General features: G+C 41.3%; 1 protein-coding gene across 3 annotated transcripts in view; it reads left to right on the top strand.

Annotated features, from left to right (window-relative positions):
- Positions 1-17,127, top strand: part of CFAP54 (cilia and flagella associated protein 54) — a 615,020-nt gene that overhangs the window by 552,894 nt on the left and 44,999 nt on the right. For all 3 annotated transcript variants that reach the window (XM_077265522.1, XM_077265521.1, XM_077265523.1), the window contains 3 exons: positions 4,023-4,175; positions 6,461-6,569; positions 9,309-9,429. In XM_077265522.1, coding sequence (XP_077121637.1) covers positions 4,023-4,175; positions 6,461-6,569; positions 9,309-9,429 — 383 coding nt within the window. The remainder of the gene's footprint in view (positions 1-4,022; positions 4,176-6,460; positions 6,570-9,308; positions 9,430-17,127) is intronic.

Raw genomic sequence — 17,127 nt, 5'->3', positions numbered from 1 at the left:
GCCTCCGTCTCCGGGAGAGATAACGGATAGACTCGACCCCGGGGAGGCTCAGCACCAGGCAAGAGATCAATAGGACAGTCATAGGGGCGGTGGGGCGGAAGAGTCTCCGCCGCCTTTTTGGAGAACACGTCCGCATAGGGCCAATATTGCTTGGGGAGAGAGGATAGATCTGCGGGTACCTCAGTAGTAGCAACCTGAGCGCATTCCCTCTGACACCTACCCCCACAAGATTCACCCCATCCCAGAATTCTGCCTGAGGACCACTCGATATGAGGAGAGTGGTACCGTAGCCAAGGTGTCCCCAACAGGACCTCATCAATTCCCTCAGGAATGACGAGCAGAGATATAATCTCCTGATAGGATGGCGACATGGACAGAGTAAAAGGGATGATCTGGTGTGTTATCTGTGAGGGCAGTGTCGACCCATTCACCACTCGTAACGTCACTGGCTGAGCTAGCATCACCAGGGGTATTGCGTGACGTTGGGCGAAGGCACAAGACATAAAATTGCCCTCCGCCCCAGAATCCATGCAGAGCTCCACCGAGTGGGTGGATGAGCCTATAGTAATTGTCCCCTTAAAGGACAATTTGGAGGCAAACGTCGCCGTGTCTAGTGTACCTCCACCTACTACCACTAGACGCTGACGTTTCCTCGACCGCTGGGAACATCTGGTGGCAAGATGTCCTGACTGCTGGCAAACATGACAGACCTTGTGTGCACAAGAGGTCCGGGACTTAGATCCCGCTCGTGACACTTCCATGGCCTCATGTGACTCGGGGACCAGGACCGGAGATTCCAGACGTTTGGCGAAGGTGGGAGCCAGCCGAAACCTCTGCCTACACTGGGCTAGCTCTAACCTCCGCTCGTTAAAACGGAGGTCAATACGAGTGGAGACAGCTATTAACTCCTCCTGTGTGGCGGGAATCTCCCTAGTGGTCAGAGCGTCCTTCACGTGGTCAGCAGCCAGCCCCCTCCAAAATATGGGGATAAGGGCTTTATCCGACCACTCCAGCTCAGATGCTAAAGTACGGAAGTGGATGGCAAAATGGCTGACCAAGGACGAACCCTGAGTCAATGCCAGCAGTTGGAGCGCCGTGTCATGGGTTACTCGAGGTCCTAAAAAGACCTGTTTCAGAGTGCTCAGGAACAGCGGAGCACTCTGCACCACATGATCACCACTCTCCCACAGCTGCGTAGCCCATTCCAGCGCCCTGTCCGACAGGAGAGACATAATAAATCCCACCTTTGCCCGCTGTGTGGGAAAACGTGCAGCCAGGAGCTCGAGGTATATAGAGCACTGACTCACGAAACCCCTACAAGATTTACTAGAAGAAAATGTTTCTGGCAGCGGGAGGCGAGATAATGTCGGAACAGGGGTGGCAGTGGACAAGGTTGCTGCAGCCACGCTAGCAGCCTGTACAGCAACTGCGGTAACATCCACAGCTGAGGTTGTGCTCTCAAGAGCCGCCAACCTACCTTCCAGCTGCTGGATGTACCGCAAGGACTGCTGTATGTATGTCCGCCATTTACTAGCCAGACCCTGGCGCTAGTATTCTGTTAGGGCTAGCGGAACGCACCGAGTAAATATAGATGTTTATTATTATTGATGCGTTCGCAGCCCGGGGTCCACCGTGCAGGGGAGCCTGCTGCTAGTAAATGGTGGCACTATTTGACGGTATAGACTAGCTCTGTTACCTCACAGAGTAGCCAAGAAAGGAAAGCTCTGCGCCCTGTTAATCTGTGCTCCTGTGAAGTCTAACTGCCCATCAGAGAGCAGTCAGTGGTCGTGCAAACATACAATCTCCTCACCGGAGGAGCCGGTATTCTAGGGGCTTATTTCAGCTGGGACCCTAAATCCATGCACACAATCTCCTCGCCGGAGGTGCCGGCATTCTAGGGGCTTATTTCAGCCGAGTCCCTGAACACACATAAATGACCACACTGGCGCATGCACGTAACAGATTCAATACTAGCGCATGGCCGTGCGGTCATGAGAGCCTTAAATAGCTGCAGCAAGTACAGGACCTTCCTAGAAGGACCAATGAGAGGCTGCTACAGAGCCTGAGCACCTTCAGGACCTTCCTGGAGGACCAATGGATTTAGCTGCAGTATCTGAACATGTGACCCTCGATCTCCACTGAGAGATCTTACTCTGGGCATGCTCAGAACGAGAAAAGCAGGACTTAGTCCCAGAAGCATCTGCTCGCCGCTGCCCAGCACTGACTTCAATGGCAGAAGCTGGAAAAGCAGCAGTAACCCTTTGTACAGTCAGACTGAGCGAGATGCTGGGACTGATGTCTCCGCTGAGCAGGCTCCACTGCGGCAGGAGAAGAATGGGAGACCGCAGCGGAGATGGCCCGAGATTCCCCCTGTGCAGAGGCGGGAACTCGACCCCCAACAGACGCTGGGAAAAATCAGGACATATTAAATGGTCATCATTTATGTCGTATTACATGGTCATCATTATTTCATGATAGACATTATCCTTTTGGATGTAGAACAATGATGTAAATGCTTGGAAATGCTAACAGCATGTACAATGATGGGGAAGGGCCATGTTCACTTTTACCCGTTCAGTCCCGTACAGTTGTGTAGATACCAGATAACAATGTAGATTGCCTATGTAATACAATACCTGAAATGTAACTAATGGTCCAACAACATGAAACTTCTATGGTATGTATAATGTCATTCAAGCTCCCCTGCAAGTATAGAATATTTAACACTTTCTGATTAATAGCTGCTGCACTTCTGAAATATTGAATAATGATGAAATTAAAATGATCATTATCATGTTGCCGTGCAATGAGTAATAGTGTGGTCCTTTCATTTGTTGCTTTTTAATTAACTATCCTTCCACTGCTTTCTGTGTCAGTCATGTAGATTGTGTATTTGGGCACAACTCCAGGGTAAGTAACTTTTGTTTGTGCCAAAAAAGAATATTGAATTATTGCTTGTTTTATGTTACAAATTTAGTCTCTCTAAAAATGTTATAGTCAGTGATTTACAGTTCATTACTATTATAATTGTACATTTACTGCAATAGTAATATTGTTTGTGAGTGAAGATAAGGCTATACAACCTTTTATCGTGATGGTGAATGGAAAAAATACTTTTGTTGTGCTACTTGCACTTTTGAACTTTGTGCTAGAGCCTCTCTTTATTTGTGCAAGAATTAAAATTGGATATTTCTTTTTTTTTTTACCAATGTTTTAAAGGGACCTTGTCACATGAAAAAACATTAACCTGCAGATATGGGATCAATCTGCAGCAGGTTAATAGTGTCCTGAACCTGCCAGGCGCTGGCACTTAGAGCTAAAATAACTTTATTCCACCCGGCAGCTTTTGGGTTTCAGTAACAGAGGGCCGCCGGCGTTGGATCAGTCACCACTGCAACTGCACTAACTGACAGCCGGTCCTAATGCTGAGCAAGTGAGCTGTCAGTCAGTACCAGAGGCGTGGTTACAGTGGGGCATTTCTTCCTGGCAGTGGGGCTCTCAGTGCTAGTGCAGGTTCAGAACACTATTACGCTGCTGATTAATCCCATATCTGCAGGATAATAGCGTTTTTGACAGGTTCTCTTTTAACATTTTCTGTTTTGTTACAAAAAGCCTGAACATTAAGTGTACATTCCTTCCATTCTCCAGTATATATGTACATTCGGCTCAGACTAGCAAGCTTGTGATGAGAGGGGAGCAGCTAATCTATGATGCTATATGTCTGTATTTAAGAATTTAGATATAGGCATTAATAGAGAGGGGAAAGTAATTTGAATGGGTATTCCCTTACAATTTGATATTTTGTTTCGTCCAATAACACTTACCATCCTTGCTATCTGGCAGGTCGTTTTCTCATGTATACAGTGGAAATGCATTCACATGGCTGAATTTTCTGTCCATGCAGGAAAAGTTTTCCCTGCGTTTTTCCATTCCCAAAAAAATGACACAAAATATAAATGTCATTCATTATATTGTTAGGGGAAACCCCTGTAATAATGATTATAAATTATTATTTTCTCAAGGGCGACTTCTGATTCTTCAAGCAAATTCTGATTCATCTGTTAATCCATCTCACATTTTGCCAAGCCTTAATTTGTACAACATGGCATTAGTGATATGTCGATTGTCTGCATTTCGAGAAAGGGACTTGGAAGCTGAGTTGCTCTTTTTAAAAGGTATTATGACTAGTCATCCTGCGTCCATTCTCCATTGCCTTCGGACCTTTTCATCCTGACTGATGGACCTATCATCCTCCTTTCAGGTGGACTATATGCAGCTAAATACAGTTAGGTCCATATATATTTGGACAGAGACATTTTTCTCATTTTGGTTATAGACATTACCACAATGAATTTTAAACAAAACAATTCACATGCAGTTGAAGTTCAGACTTTCAGCTTTCATTTGAGGGTATCCACATTAAAATTGGATGAAGGGTTTAGGAGATTCAGCTCCTTAACATGTGCCACCCTGTTTTTAAAGGGACCAAAAGTAATTGGACAGATTCAATAATTTTAAATAAAATGTTCATTTCTAGTACTTGGTTGAAAACCCTTTGTTGGCAATGACTGCCTGAAGTCTTGAACTCATGGACATCACCAGACGCTGTGTTTCCTCCTTTTTGATGCTCTGCCAGGCCTTCACTGCGGTGGTTTTCAGTTGCTGTTTGTTTGTGGGCCTTTCTGTCTGAAGTTTAGTCTTTAACAAGTAAAATGCATGCTCATTTGGGTTGAGATCAGGTGACTGACTTGGCCATTCAGGAATATTCCACTTCTTTGCTTTAATAGACTCCTGGGTTGCTTTGGCTTCATGTTTTGGGTCATTGTCCATCTGTAGTATGAAACGACGACCAATCAGTTTTGCTGCATTTGGCTGGATCTGAGCACACAGTATGTCTCTGAATACCTCAGAATTCATTTGGCTGCTTCTGTCCTGTGTCACATCATCAATAAACACTAGTGACCCAGTGCCACTGGCAGCCATGCATGCCCAAGCCATCACACTGCCTCCGCCGTGTTTTACAGATGATGTGGTATGCTTTGGATCATGAGCTGTACCAAGCCTTCGCCATACTTTTCTCTTTCCATCATTCTGGTAGAGGTTGATCTTGGTTTCATCTGTCCAAAGAATGTTCTTCCTGAACTGTGCTGGCTTTTTTAGATGTTTTTTAGCAAAGTCCAGTCTAGCCTTTTTATTCTTGACACTTATGAGTGGCTTGCACCGTGCAGTGAACCCTCTGTATTTACTTTCATGCAGTCTTCTCTTTATGATAGATTTGGATATTGATACGCCGACCTCCGGGAGAGTGTTGGTCACTTGGTTGGCTGTTGTGAAGGGGTTTCTCTTCACCATGGAGATTATTCTGCGATCACCCACCACTGTTGTCTTCCGTGGGCGCCCAGGTCTTTTTGCATTGATGAGATCACCAGTGCTTTCTTTCTTTCTCAGGATGTACCAAACTGTACATTTTGCCACTCCTAATATTGTAGCAATTTCTCGGATGGGTTTTTTCTCTGTTTTCACAGCTTAAGAATGGCTTGTTTCACCTTCATGGAGAGCACTTTTGACCGCATGTTTACTTCATAGGAAAACCTTCCAAATGCAAGCACCACACCTCAAATCAACTCCAGGCCTTTTATCTGCTTAGTTGAGAATGACATAATGAAGGGATTGCCCACACCTGTCCATGAAATAGCCTTGGAGTCAATTGTCCAATTACTTTTGGTCCCTTTAAAAAACAGGGTGGCACAGGTTAAGGAGCTGAAACTCCTAAACTCTTCATCCAATTTTAATATGGATACCCTCAAATGAAAGCTAAAAGTCTGAACTTCAACTGCATCTGAATTGTTTTGTTTAAAATTAAATTGTGGTAATGTCTATAACCAAAATGAGAAAAATGTTGTCTCTGTCCAAACATATATGGACCTAACTGTAAGTTAGTCTAAGGCTACGATGACACTGTAATATTTTGTCAGTATTTTACCTAAGTATCAAAAGTCAAAAGCAGAGGTGGAACAGTCAGAGACAAAGTAGAATAGAAACACGTCGCCACTTCTGTATTTTTGACCCACTTCTCAGTTTGGCTTACAAATACTGACCAAAACACTGCCATGTAAACGTGGCCTACTAGTCCATCAGAACTGGGCCATATAGCACCTCAACTAATTTCTCCAGTGATGGGATTATCAGATACATTGTTAAGAACACGGATAATACATTGTAGCCTGTGAGAACTGTTCTTATATCAGTAGTTACGACAAACTGGTGGGACCTCAGGAGTGGTGGCAAGGCTTTTTCCAGGTTAGCGTTGGATCATTTGTATGTATTCTATCTAATTTCCAGCAGTAATGTGGATAACTTATGATTAGGGGTGATCAGAAAATAGTCTAAAAAGCTTTGTACTGCTGTTAGTTTGCAATAGTTTTTTCCAGAAATCTTTATGGCTTATGTACTATTGTAGGTAAAACAGAACGCCTGATGTTTGTCTTAGGAGATCATGAAAAGTCGTACGCCATCAAGTCCTTCTCAGAAGCTATAAGCATTAGCAGGGAAAATGATCAAAACTTCAGGTAAGACATCAGTCATTAAATGAAGGATCATGTAATTCACAAAGAAGACTTGAATATCGTGGTTTTACATATAGAAAATAGGACAGATATATACAAATTAGTGCCAAGCTATGGAGCAGGTATGTAGCAGCCAAATTCCAACACTGTACAAACACCTTTTGCTAAGTCACCATATTTTATTTGGCATCCCCTTTAGGGCTTACTGCCAACTCTACTATCTACAGTTTGTTGAATGGGTGTTTCTAGTCATTTATGTCAGCGTTTCCAATCTAATGTTTCCATTAGTTTTAACTGTTTGCGATGATGCAAATATTTTTTTAGGTCTTGTGGCTACAATGAGTGTTTAATGAGTTTTTGATGTTACAGATTGTTAGGTAAATTAGGATACTTGCGTTTTTATTAATTGCGTTTTGAGTGCATTTTTTACAGGCATTTTCATTCCATTTTTGACTGCTTCTTTTTTGTCTTTTTAGTATGTAATTTTTTTAAATGATCTTGCTTTGCTTTTAGCTGGTATTTGGCTTTGGCAAAACATTAGCACAGGGGAAATGCACTAAAATGCCTGTGTCTTTCTTTGCGGCTTTTCCACATCTAATACAATTACCGTATACGGGGAAAATCTGCACATAAAACTCATCATGTCCATAAGAGAAATTGACATTTTGTGGATTTGAAACATGCACATGTAAAAAAACACAATGGATATGAGATTTCTGTAAATCCCATCCACTTTGCTGGGTCTGTAAGACGCTGCTTTTTTTATGCAGCGAAAATATGCAACTTTAAATCTCGCCAAAAACTCATTGTGGGAACATAGGCTTGAATTTATGACTTCACTTAACACCCACTAAGGCTGTGTTTCTCCTATGAGTTTTGGCGAGATTTTAAGCTGTGTATTTTCGCTGTGTAAAAAACACACAGTTCTAGCAGAGTGCATGGGATTTATGGATGTCTCATGCCCACTGTGCTTCTTTTTTACTCAACAAACCACAAGAAACCCGATAGGAAGTCATTGAGGCAAAAAATCATTCTAAAGTGAAATATTTTATTAGTATACAAATATAAAAAATGTGGGGGGACACATAGACACAAGGAAAAAGGGCGCAGATGTCAAACTAAGACAGGAGACATGCTCCATAAATAATGACAAAAATGCATACCCACTGTGAAACCAGATGAAGTATGTAAATGTGTCAGGTGTCAGGTAATACAAATATATGCTACAATTATAGCCAGCCTTTCAAGTGAAATATAGATGGTCAAATGAATATAAGTAAATATATCATATTGTATATTAGAACAAGTATATAATTATTCATGCATCTATGCACCACCACTCAATTAGCAATATTAAACAAGTGATAATAGTTACTACATACCAGAATAGCAGCAAGGCCTCCACAGCGATGCGCCCACCCCGACGCGCGTTTCGGTGATACATCCGTCAGGGGGCGGCGTCATCATGGATAGGGGAGGTTTAAAAATACAGCACAGACGAAAGGGACACAGACTCGGCATTGATTGAAACATGCGCAGTGAGATGGAGCCAAAAGTTCGCCGTCACCCATGATCTTTTTTTTACTCAGCATAAACTGACCTACGATGTGTGTTTCAGATCAGCAACATATCAGTTTCTCTTGCGGTTATGATGAGTTTTATGTGCAGATTTTTCCCATAGACTTGCATTAGATAGAAAATCAGCAGGTAAAAAATGCACATGTGGAAACTAATCCAAAATGCATGTAATCCACACATGACTATATCAATAGGTTTTGTCAAAGACAAATACCAAGTAGTATCAAAAACAGGACATCGGTGTTTAAAGCATGGCAGGAGACAAAAAATGCATGCAAAAACACTCAAACGCAATGAAAAAGTGCAACAAACTAATTGACTAAATTGATGCAGAAATACTCATCATGGGAACTGAGCCATGGCCACGTGCACACATTGAGTGAGTATTTTACATCAGTACTTGTAAGTCAAAATCAGGAGTGGGTGATAAATACAGAAGTGGTGATGTTTTTCTATTAGGCTACGGTCACACTATCAGTATTTGGTCAGTATTTTACATCAGTATTTGTAAGCCAAAACCAGGAGTGGAACAATCAGAGGGAAAGTATAATAGAAACACGTCACCACTTCTGTATTTATCACCCACTCCTAAGTTTGGCTTACAAATACTGAGGTAAAATACTGATCAAATAATGAACATGTGACCGTAGCCTTATACTTTTCCTCTGATTGTTCCTCTCCTGGTTTTGGCTTACAGATACTGAGGTAAAATGGGAACATGCGAACATGGCCTAAGAGGGCTTGATAGATCGTTTTCCTGCTCAAGAGACCCATTTTTAGGTCTCATTCACACCTTCAGTATTTGATCAGTTTTTTACCTCAGTATTTGTAAGTCAAAGTCAGGAATGGAACAGTTGGGAAAAGTGTAATAGAAACATGTCACCACTTCTGAATTTATCACCCACTCCTTGTTTTACCTTACAAGTACTGAGGTAAAAAACTCACCAAGTACCAAACGTGTGAACGTGACCTTAGCTTGAGTACCACTGCAAATAATGGGTCACACTCTGGTGGACTTAGCTTAAGCATATATTATATGGTTAGCAATATGCAACCTCTTAAAAGTTGTTCATTTGAGACCATCCCATTGAGCACAACAAGTGATATTAAATGTGTACATTTATTATACTAATTATATTTTATGTAATTGCTTTTTATCTACAGTTTAATAAGGAAATGTTATCTGGAGATCGCACTTGTATACCTGCATATGTCTAGTTTGGAAGCAAACAAAACAAATTCTATACCTTTACGTGCTGTGAAAACACCTTCATCGAAGCAAAAGGTAATCCTAACAATTCCCTGATGATTTCTACCTTTGTCTCAGTAGCTAACATTGTACCTTTAGATTTGTCTCCCTTCATTTTGCATTTTTCTGAAAATCGGAAGTGGCATTTACGTATCCCAAAACATTTGTTTCCATAATGGAGGGTTTCATATCAGTATAACACTACTGTGCAATGGGTTTGATAGGGGGGAATTTTCTATGTAATTTGTGACTCAGAGTTCAGATACTGCATTTATACAGAATTTGACGTGCAAAATGATTCAAAACATGGCGTGTAAGGTGGAGAAAAATGCCGTGGGCCTTGATTGTAAGAAGTGATGTAATTATTATAATGTAGATCAGTGAATAATGATATGGGAATCTCACTAGTTGTTATGAGCAAATATAGAGATTATGATGTATATTTCATTTCTACATTCAGTGTTGGAGGCACACTGCATTACTAATATCATCTTAAACACCATAATCTCTCTTCAAGGGCTAAATTGAGATCTCCAGGCCTCAAGTTCTTTATAAGAGATTTTTCAATCACAAGAAATCTTGTTATATTTCAGCATTTCTGAGGCCAACCCCCACTACCGCTTATTTTATTTGCAAGGTTCTTCCTGTGCATACAACAAGTGGGTCCGGCACCAGAAGTTGCATTATTTATTTCCATTTTGTTTAAAGAGGACCTATCAACAGGGCGTATTGTAGTCTGGCTGCTCCACTAATTATTTTTTTGAATTTGCTATATGGTTTCTTCAATCCTTCGGCAAGGGATGCCTTGTTTTTTTTGCACTGTGTGTGTTATTTGATGTAAACTTGCAGCAGTACAAAGTCTCACAATGTACACCAAAGATCCTATGCATACAGAAAGAAACTGAGTCTTTATGCAGTTCTTTCCATTAGGCTCAATTCACAAGAGCATATAAAAAATGGTCCAATTTTCATCCAGAATGAACCCCACTGATTTTTCATTTGTATTGTCATCTGCAGGGGTGGATTAAGAGTAGCAAGGGTCCAGGCAGTTTAGCAGGCGTGGGCCCCACCCAGGTACCCAATGTATGATGTGGCATGTCATGGTATCCCTTTTGATAGATCATGTGGTTGGTCATGTGACTAACATAAAGGTGCTCTGGTGCACAACTGTAGATGGAAAACAATAGAGATAATGGCGTGCATGGCGCACCACACACATTTTTCCCTTATTTACAGCATTATACTTAACACAGCGCAATGCAAAATAGAGTAGCGGTGGAAAATTAATTTTCCCAAGGGGCCACATGAGAGACCTGTAACTGTTGTGGAGGCTGAACCAATAGGCTGAAATTAATTCTGTTCAACTTTAATATTAACATATTAGTTATAATTATTTTTTATATTAAGTGTATCACTTATTGAGTAGACTTAAATATGCTGACATCCCCTATATACAGTATGAGCCCCCACACAGCCCCCTATTTACAGTATGAGCTCCCACATAGCCCGTACATACATTGGCTTGTGAAACTATTCACTCTCTCTGGCATTTTTCGTGTTTTTCTACCTCACAACCTGGAATTTCAGTAGTTCTTTTTAGGTTCTTGCATCAGTTAATGTAAAGAACATGCCTACAGCTGTGAACATTTTTTATTTTTATTGTGAAGCAAACAACAAATAGAACAAAATAACTGAAGTATCAGTATGCATAACTATTCATCTCCCTAAAGTCAGTACTTTGTAGAGCCTCCTTTTGTGGTGATTACAGTTACAAGTAATCCTTGTTCCCCTGACTTGTGCTATACTTAGGGCTAGTTTGAGTACATGGGATGCCTAAGCTTAATGCACACAGGCGCAGTTGTATTGGCTGACTGACCTATCGACCATCCTCATATAACTTCTTGACTCGCATGTGCAGTGAACTCTTCCGTACTTTGGAACGCATTCCTGGCACGCACGCTGACTGGCGATGACGGCATACCAGGTACTTCCTCCTGACTGTTCCACATGTGTTTCCGGAACGCTGACTCAAGTGTTGGCGATCTGGGTAACATTTGTAAGTGCACTTACAACTATTTATACGAGACCAGACACACACAGTACTTACTTCCCCTGACGAAGCTATATGGCATAGCGACACGTGTTGGGACGTGGCTCATTTCCTACCTCTCATTGGCCTGGGCAAGTATAGTTTGCTTTGATATGTATGCTACCATCACCTGTTTTAGGGCTTACAAGTTATCATGGTCCTATTATAGAAACTTGGTATTTCTTTTGTCTTTATAATTTTGATATGTACTATCCTTATCAATCAGCATTATAAGACAGATATATTTTTACTGTCTTTATTTTCAACTTAGCAAACGGTCATCTGGGATGATTCAATTTTTTGTCTACGCATGTGATAATTTAATAGCTCATTATATATATTTTCAGGCATTTTCTTTAAGCAATTTTATATATATTTACTGTGATATTATATATAAGCGCCTGAAATCATCCCTCTTTTGGCATATGCTCTGTCAACTATATCTAACATATTTTCCAAGCTTATATACTGGGTTTACCGCAGCATTGCCAATTTAGGTCCAGAGGTTCTTTCTATTTGTCACACATTTATTATCATGCCTTACTGTGAGTCTTAACTATGTTTCACTTTTCATGTGATTTTAGATGTTTTTAATGTTTGCACTGATTGTTTACCCAATAAAGCCTGTTTCACATTTCATCAAGTGGTGTGCACCGTCTTTTGCACCTTCTTCTCTCTTGTTGGTTTCAGTACAGTTACAAGTTTCTTTGGATAAATCTCTATGAGCTTTCCACATCTTTCGCCTGGGATTTTTTCCTATTCCTCAAGGCAAAACTGCTCCTGCTCCTTCATTTTTTCTGTTCATCAAAGAAAAGCATCTATCTTCAAGTGTGACTACTGATCACATTCTCAATTGGATTGAGGTTTGGCTTTGTCTAGGCCTCTCAAAAACATTTAGACATTTCCCCTTAAACCACTTGAGTCTTGCTTTAGCATTCCCAGTCTCAAATCACTGACAGACTGAAACAGGTTTTGCGCAAGAATATCGGTGTATTTCGCAACATTCAACTTCCCCTTAACTCGGACCTTTTTCCCTGTCTCTGCTGCCGGGGATGCTGTTCTTGGGGTGATGCGCTGTGTTGATTTGGTGCCAGACATAAGCGTTTACCTTGGTGGCCAAAAAGTTCAGTTTTGTTCTCATCTGGCTCCAGCACCTTTCTCCATACATTCTCGAAGTCCCCCACATGTCTTTTGGCAAACCCAAATCGAGCTTTACAATTCTTGTGTGTAAGTTAAGGCTTTTTTCTGCCCACTCTTACATAAAAGCCATTTCTATGGAGTGTACGGCATATTGTGGTCATGTACACAGATACTTCAGTCTCTGCTTGGGAACTCAGCAGCTCCTCCGGGATTAACTTTGGTCTCTGTACTGCCTCTCTGATTAATGCCCTCCTTGCAGATATATCGCAGATATATCCTATTTTTTTATAACCCAACCCTGACTTGTACTTCGGAACAACATTGCCCCTGACTTGTTTGGAGATCTTGGTCTTCATGGGTTTTTGGTTAGCGATGCCTATTGCTTAATGGTGTTGCAGCCTCTGTGGCCTTTCAGAAAAAGTGTGTATTTACTGACAGCCCATGTAACACTTAGATTGCACACGGGTGGACTTCCTTTCACTAAGCATGTGACTTATAAAAGTAATTGCTTACACCAGAAATTGTTAGGGGCTTCATCGCAAAAGGGATAAATACATATGCACGTGGCAATTTTTAGTTATTTGCTTTCATAAATTTAATTTATGCCTATATTTTTCTTACTTCACTAACAGACTATTTAGTGCTGATATATCACACACAAATCGGATAACAAAAATATGTACACACAGGTTGAAATGTAACAAAATAGGTGAAAAGCCAAGGGGGGGGATATATTCACAAGCCACTGTGCAATATGAGCCAAATGCAGCCCCCTACATACAGTATGAGTGCACACACAGCCCCTCTATATGCAGAATGAGCTATCGCCTAGCCCCTATATTCAGTTGAACATAGCCCTTATATACAGTATGAGCCCTCACATAGCCCCAATATACAATATGAGCTCCCACATAGCCCCCTAGATACAGTATGAGCCCTCATATAGCTCACTAGATACAGTTTGAACCCTCACATAGGTCCCTTTATAGAGTATGAGCACCACATAGCTACCTAGATACAGTATAAGCCCTTACATAGCTCCCTAGTTACAGCACAAGCCCTGACATAACCCCTATATAAAGTACGAGCTCCTACATAGCTCCATGTATGCAAGATGAGCCCCACATAACCCCTTATACACAGTATAAGCCACACATACCTCTATATACAGTATGAGCCCCACATATCCACCTATATACAGTTTGAGCCCCTATATAACCCCTATATATAGTATGAGCCCCCACATAGCTACTTAGATATAGTATCAACCCAGACATAACCCCTATATACAGTATGAGCCCCCACATAGCCACCTTTATAAAGTATGAACCCTATATTACTCCCTATATGCAGGATTAGCCACCACATAGCCCCCTATATACAGTATGAGCCCCAACATAGCCACCTTTATAATGTATGAACCCTATATTACTCCCTATATGCAGTATTAGCCACAACATAACCCCCTATATACAATATGAGCCATCACATAGCCCACTATACACAGTATGAGCTCGCACATAGCTCCTTAGATACAATATGAGTCCTCACATAACTTTTTAAATGCAGGATGAGCCCTCACATAACCTCCTATATACAGTACGAACACTCACATAGCCCCCAATTTATAGTATGAGCCCCCTCATATCTCCCTGTATGCAAGATGAGCCATCACATAGCTCCCTTTAAGCATTGAGAGCCACACATACCCCCAATATATAGGCACACATTCGATACACATATTAGAAAAAACACATACTTGCCTATCTCCTGTTCCCTTGGCGCTCCGCTCTGGTCCCAGAGGCTCCATTTCTACTTGTCCAGTCGCCTCTGCTGTGACGTTCTTGTGCGGGGTGTCACAGCAATGGTAATCTGGCCATGGGCCCCCTCAGAGCCTCGAGCCCGGGTGAAAACCCAGATTTCCCTTGTTATAATCCCACTTTGGTCATCTGTATACCATCCATATGGCATTCGCTGTTTTACTGTTGTACAGCGAGTAAAATAAGTATTGATACACTGCTGATTTTGTAAATTTTCCCATCTACAAAGAATGGAAAGCTCTCTAATTTTTATGGTAGGTACACTTCAACTGTGAAAGACTGAATCTTGAAAAAAAATCCAGAAAATCACAATGTATGAATTTTGCATAATTAATTTTAAGTTTATTGCATGATATAAGTATTTCATACAATAGAAAAACAGAAGTTAAAATTTGCTACATAAACCTTTGATTGCAATGACAGAGGTCAGACGTTTCCTGACGTTTTTGACCAAGTTTGCACACTGCAGCAGGGATTTTGGCCCACTCCTCAATACAGATATTCTCCATATCTTTCAGTTTTTGGGGCTATCACTGGGGAACATTGAGTTTCTGCTCCCTCCAAAAATGTTCTATTGGGTTTAGGTCTGCACACTGACTATGCCACTCCAGGACCTTAAAATGATTCTAACGGAGTAGAGCCACTCCTTAGTTGCCCTGGCTGTGTGTTTCAGGTCATTGTCATGATTGAAGACCCAGCCACAGCCCATTTCATTTCACTTACTGAGGGTTGTTGGCAAAAATCTCACGACACATGGCCCTATCCATCCTCACTTCAGTACGGTGTCCTGTACCCGTTGCAGAAAAGCGCTCCCAAAGTATGATGTTTCCCCTACCATGCTTCACGGTTGGGATGGTGTTCTCATCCTTCTTCTCACTCCAAACACAGTGAGTGGAGTTGAAACCAAAAACTTTTATTTTGGTCTCATCTGACCATATAACTTTCTCCCATGCATCCTCTATATAATCCAGATGGTCACAGTCATCTTGTGTTTCTTCCATTTTCTAATGATTGTGCCAACAGTTGTTGCCTTTTCACCAAGCTGCTTGCCTATTGTCCTGTATCCCATCCCAGCCTTGTGTAGGTCTACAATTTTGTCCCCAGTGATCTTAGACAGCTCTTTGGTCTTGGCCGTTGTGGAGAGGTTGGAGTGTGATTAAGTGCGTGGACAGGTAACTTTTAAACAGGTAAATAGTTCAAAGAGGAGCAATTAACACAGGCAGAGTAGGAGGGCTGTGAGAGCCAGGATTCTTGCTGGTTGTTGCAATGTAATTATTTAAAAATCATACAATATGATTTTCTGGTTTTTATTTTTAGATTCTGTCTCTCACAGTTGAAGTGTACAGTGGGGGAAAAAGTATTTAGTCAGCCTCCAATTGTGCAAGTTCTCCCTCTTAAAAAGATGAGAGAGGCCTGTAATTGACATTATAGGTAGATCATAACTATGAGAGTCAAAATGAGAAAACAAATCCAGAAAATCGCCTTGTCTGATTTGGCAAGATTTATTTTGCAAATTATGGTGGAAAATAAGTATTTGGTCATTAACAAAAGTTCATCTCAATATTTTGTTATATACCCTTTGTTGGCAATGACAGAGGTCAAACGTTTTCTGTATGTCTTCACAAGGTTGGCACACACTGTTGGTGGTATGTTGGCCCATTCCTCCATGCAGATCTCCTCTAGAGCAGTGATGTTTGGGGCCTTTCGCTGGCAACACGGACTTCCTCCAATGGTTTTCTGTGGGGTTGAGATCTGGAGACTGGCTAGGCCACTACAGGACCTTCATATGCTTCTTACGAAGCCACTCCTTCATTGCCCTGGCGGTGTGCTTGGGTCATTATCATGCTGAAAGACCTATCCACGTTTCATCTTCAATGCCCTTGCTGATGGAAGGAGGTTTACACTAAAAATCTAAATAGTAAATACTAAAAACTAAATACTTTTTTTCCCCACTGTACCTACGATAAAATTGACAGACCTCTCCACTCTGTGTAGGTGGGAAAACTTTCAAAATTGGCAGTGTATCACATACTTAATTTCCCCACTGTACATCAGCAGTGACGAAAATGGACAAGACCAAATACACTTTCCTATGTTAACAATTACAATGTATACGTAAAAATCAGTTGCTATATTGGTTGATCCATATAGGATCATTTTTTTTTTTTTGCACTCCCATAGACTTAAATATTTAAGTGTTGTGAAATATAGAAGATATTAGTGCATGCAGTGATTTTTCTTCACACGAACATTCATTCCAGATAAAACATGCCAAAAGCCCGATTAAATGGCATTGGTCCAAGTGATATCTGTTTTTATCGCAGACAGCACTTGAACCGAAAATACGGTTGTGTGAATGTAGCCTTATGCATAGTATTTGCTTTTGGGGCACCAAAAAATAATGAAAAAATGCAGTTTGAGCACATGCCGACTTTCTAGGTTTGTAGCACTTAGCATGAGATCTGTGGAATGGACTCCAGTTACCCAAACTTGCACACATTTACGTTCTTAGTATTTTTAACACTATAGAGACATGCACAAAAAGAAAAAAAAAAGAGCATGAACCGCACCTCCAAAAATCATACTTTGATCTAAAGCCGCTAGGCAAAAACTTATATAACTGAACATGAGGTGCTGTGGGGCACCAGGCCGTCCGCCCTGCTGGTGCATTATCACTGTGGTGGT

This window comes from Ranitomeya variabilis, chromosome 5 (genome assembly GCF_051348905.1).
Source record: "Ranitomeya variabilis isolate aRanVar5 chromosome 5, aRanVar5.hap1, whole genome shotgun sequence".
Classification (NCBI taxonomy): Eukaryota; Metazoa; Chordata; class Amphibia; order Anura; family Dendrobatidae; genus Ranitomeya; species Ranitomeya variabilis.
Note: the sequence above shows the minus strand (reverse complement) of the source record. Positions and strands in the feature narration are given on the sequence as shown.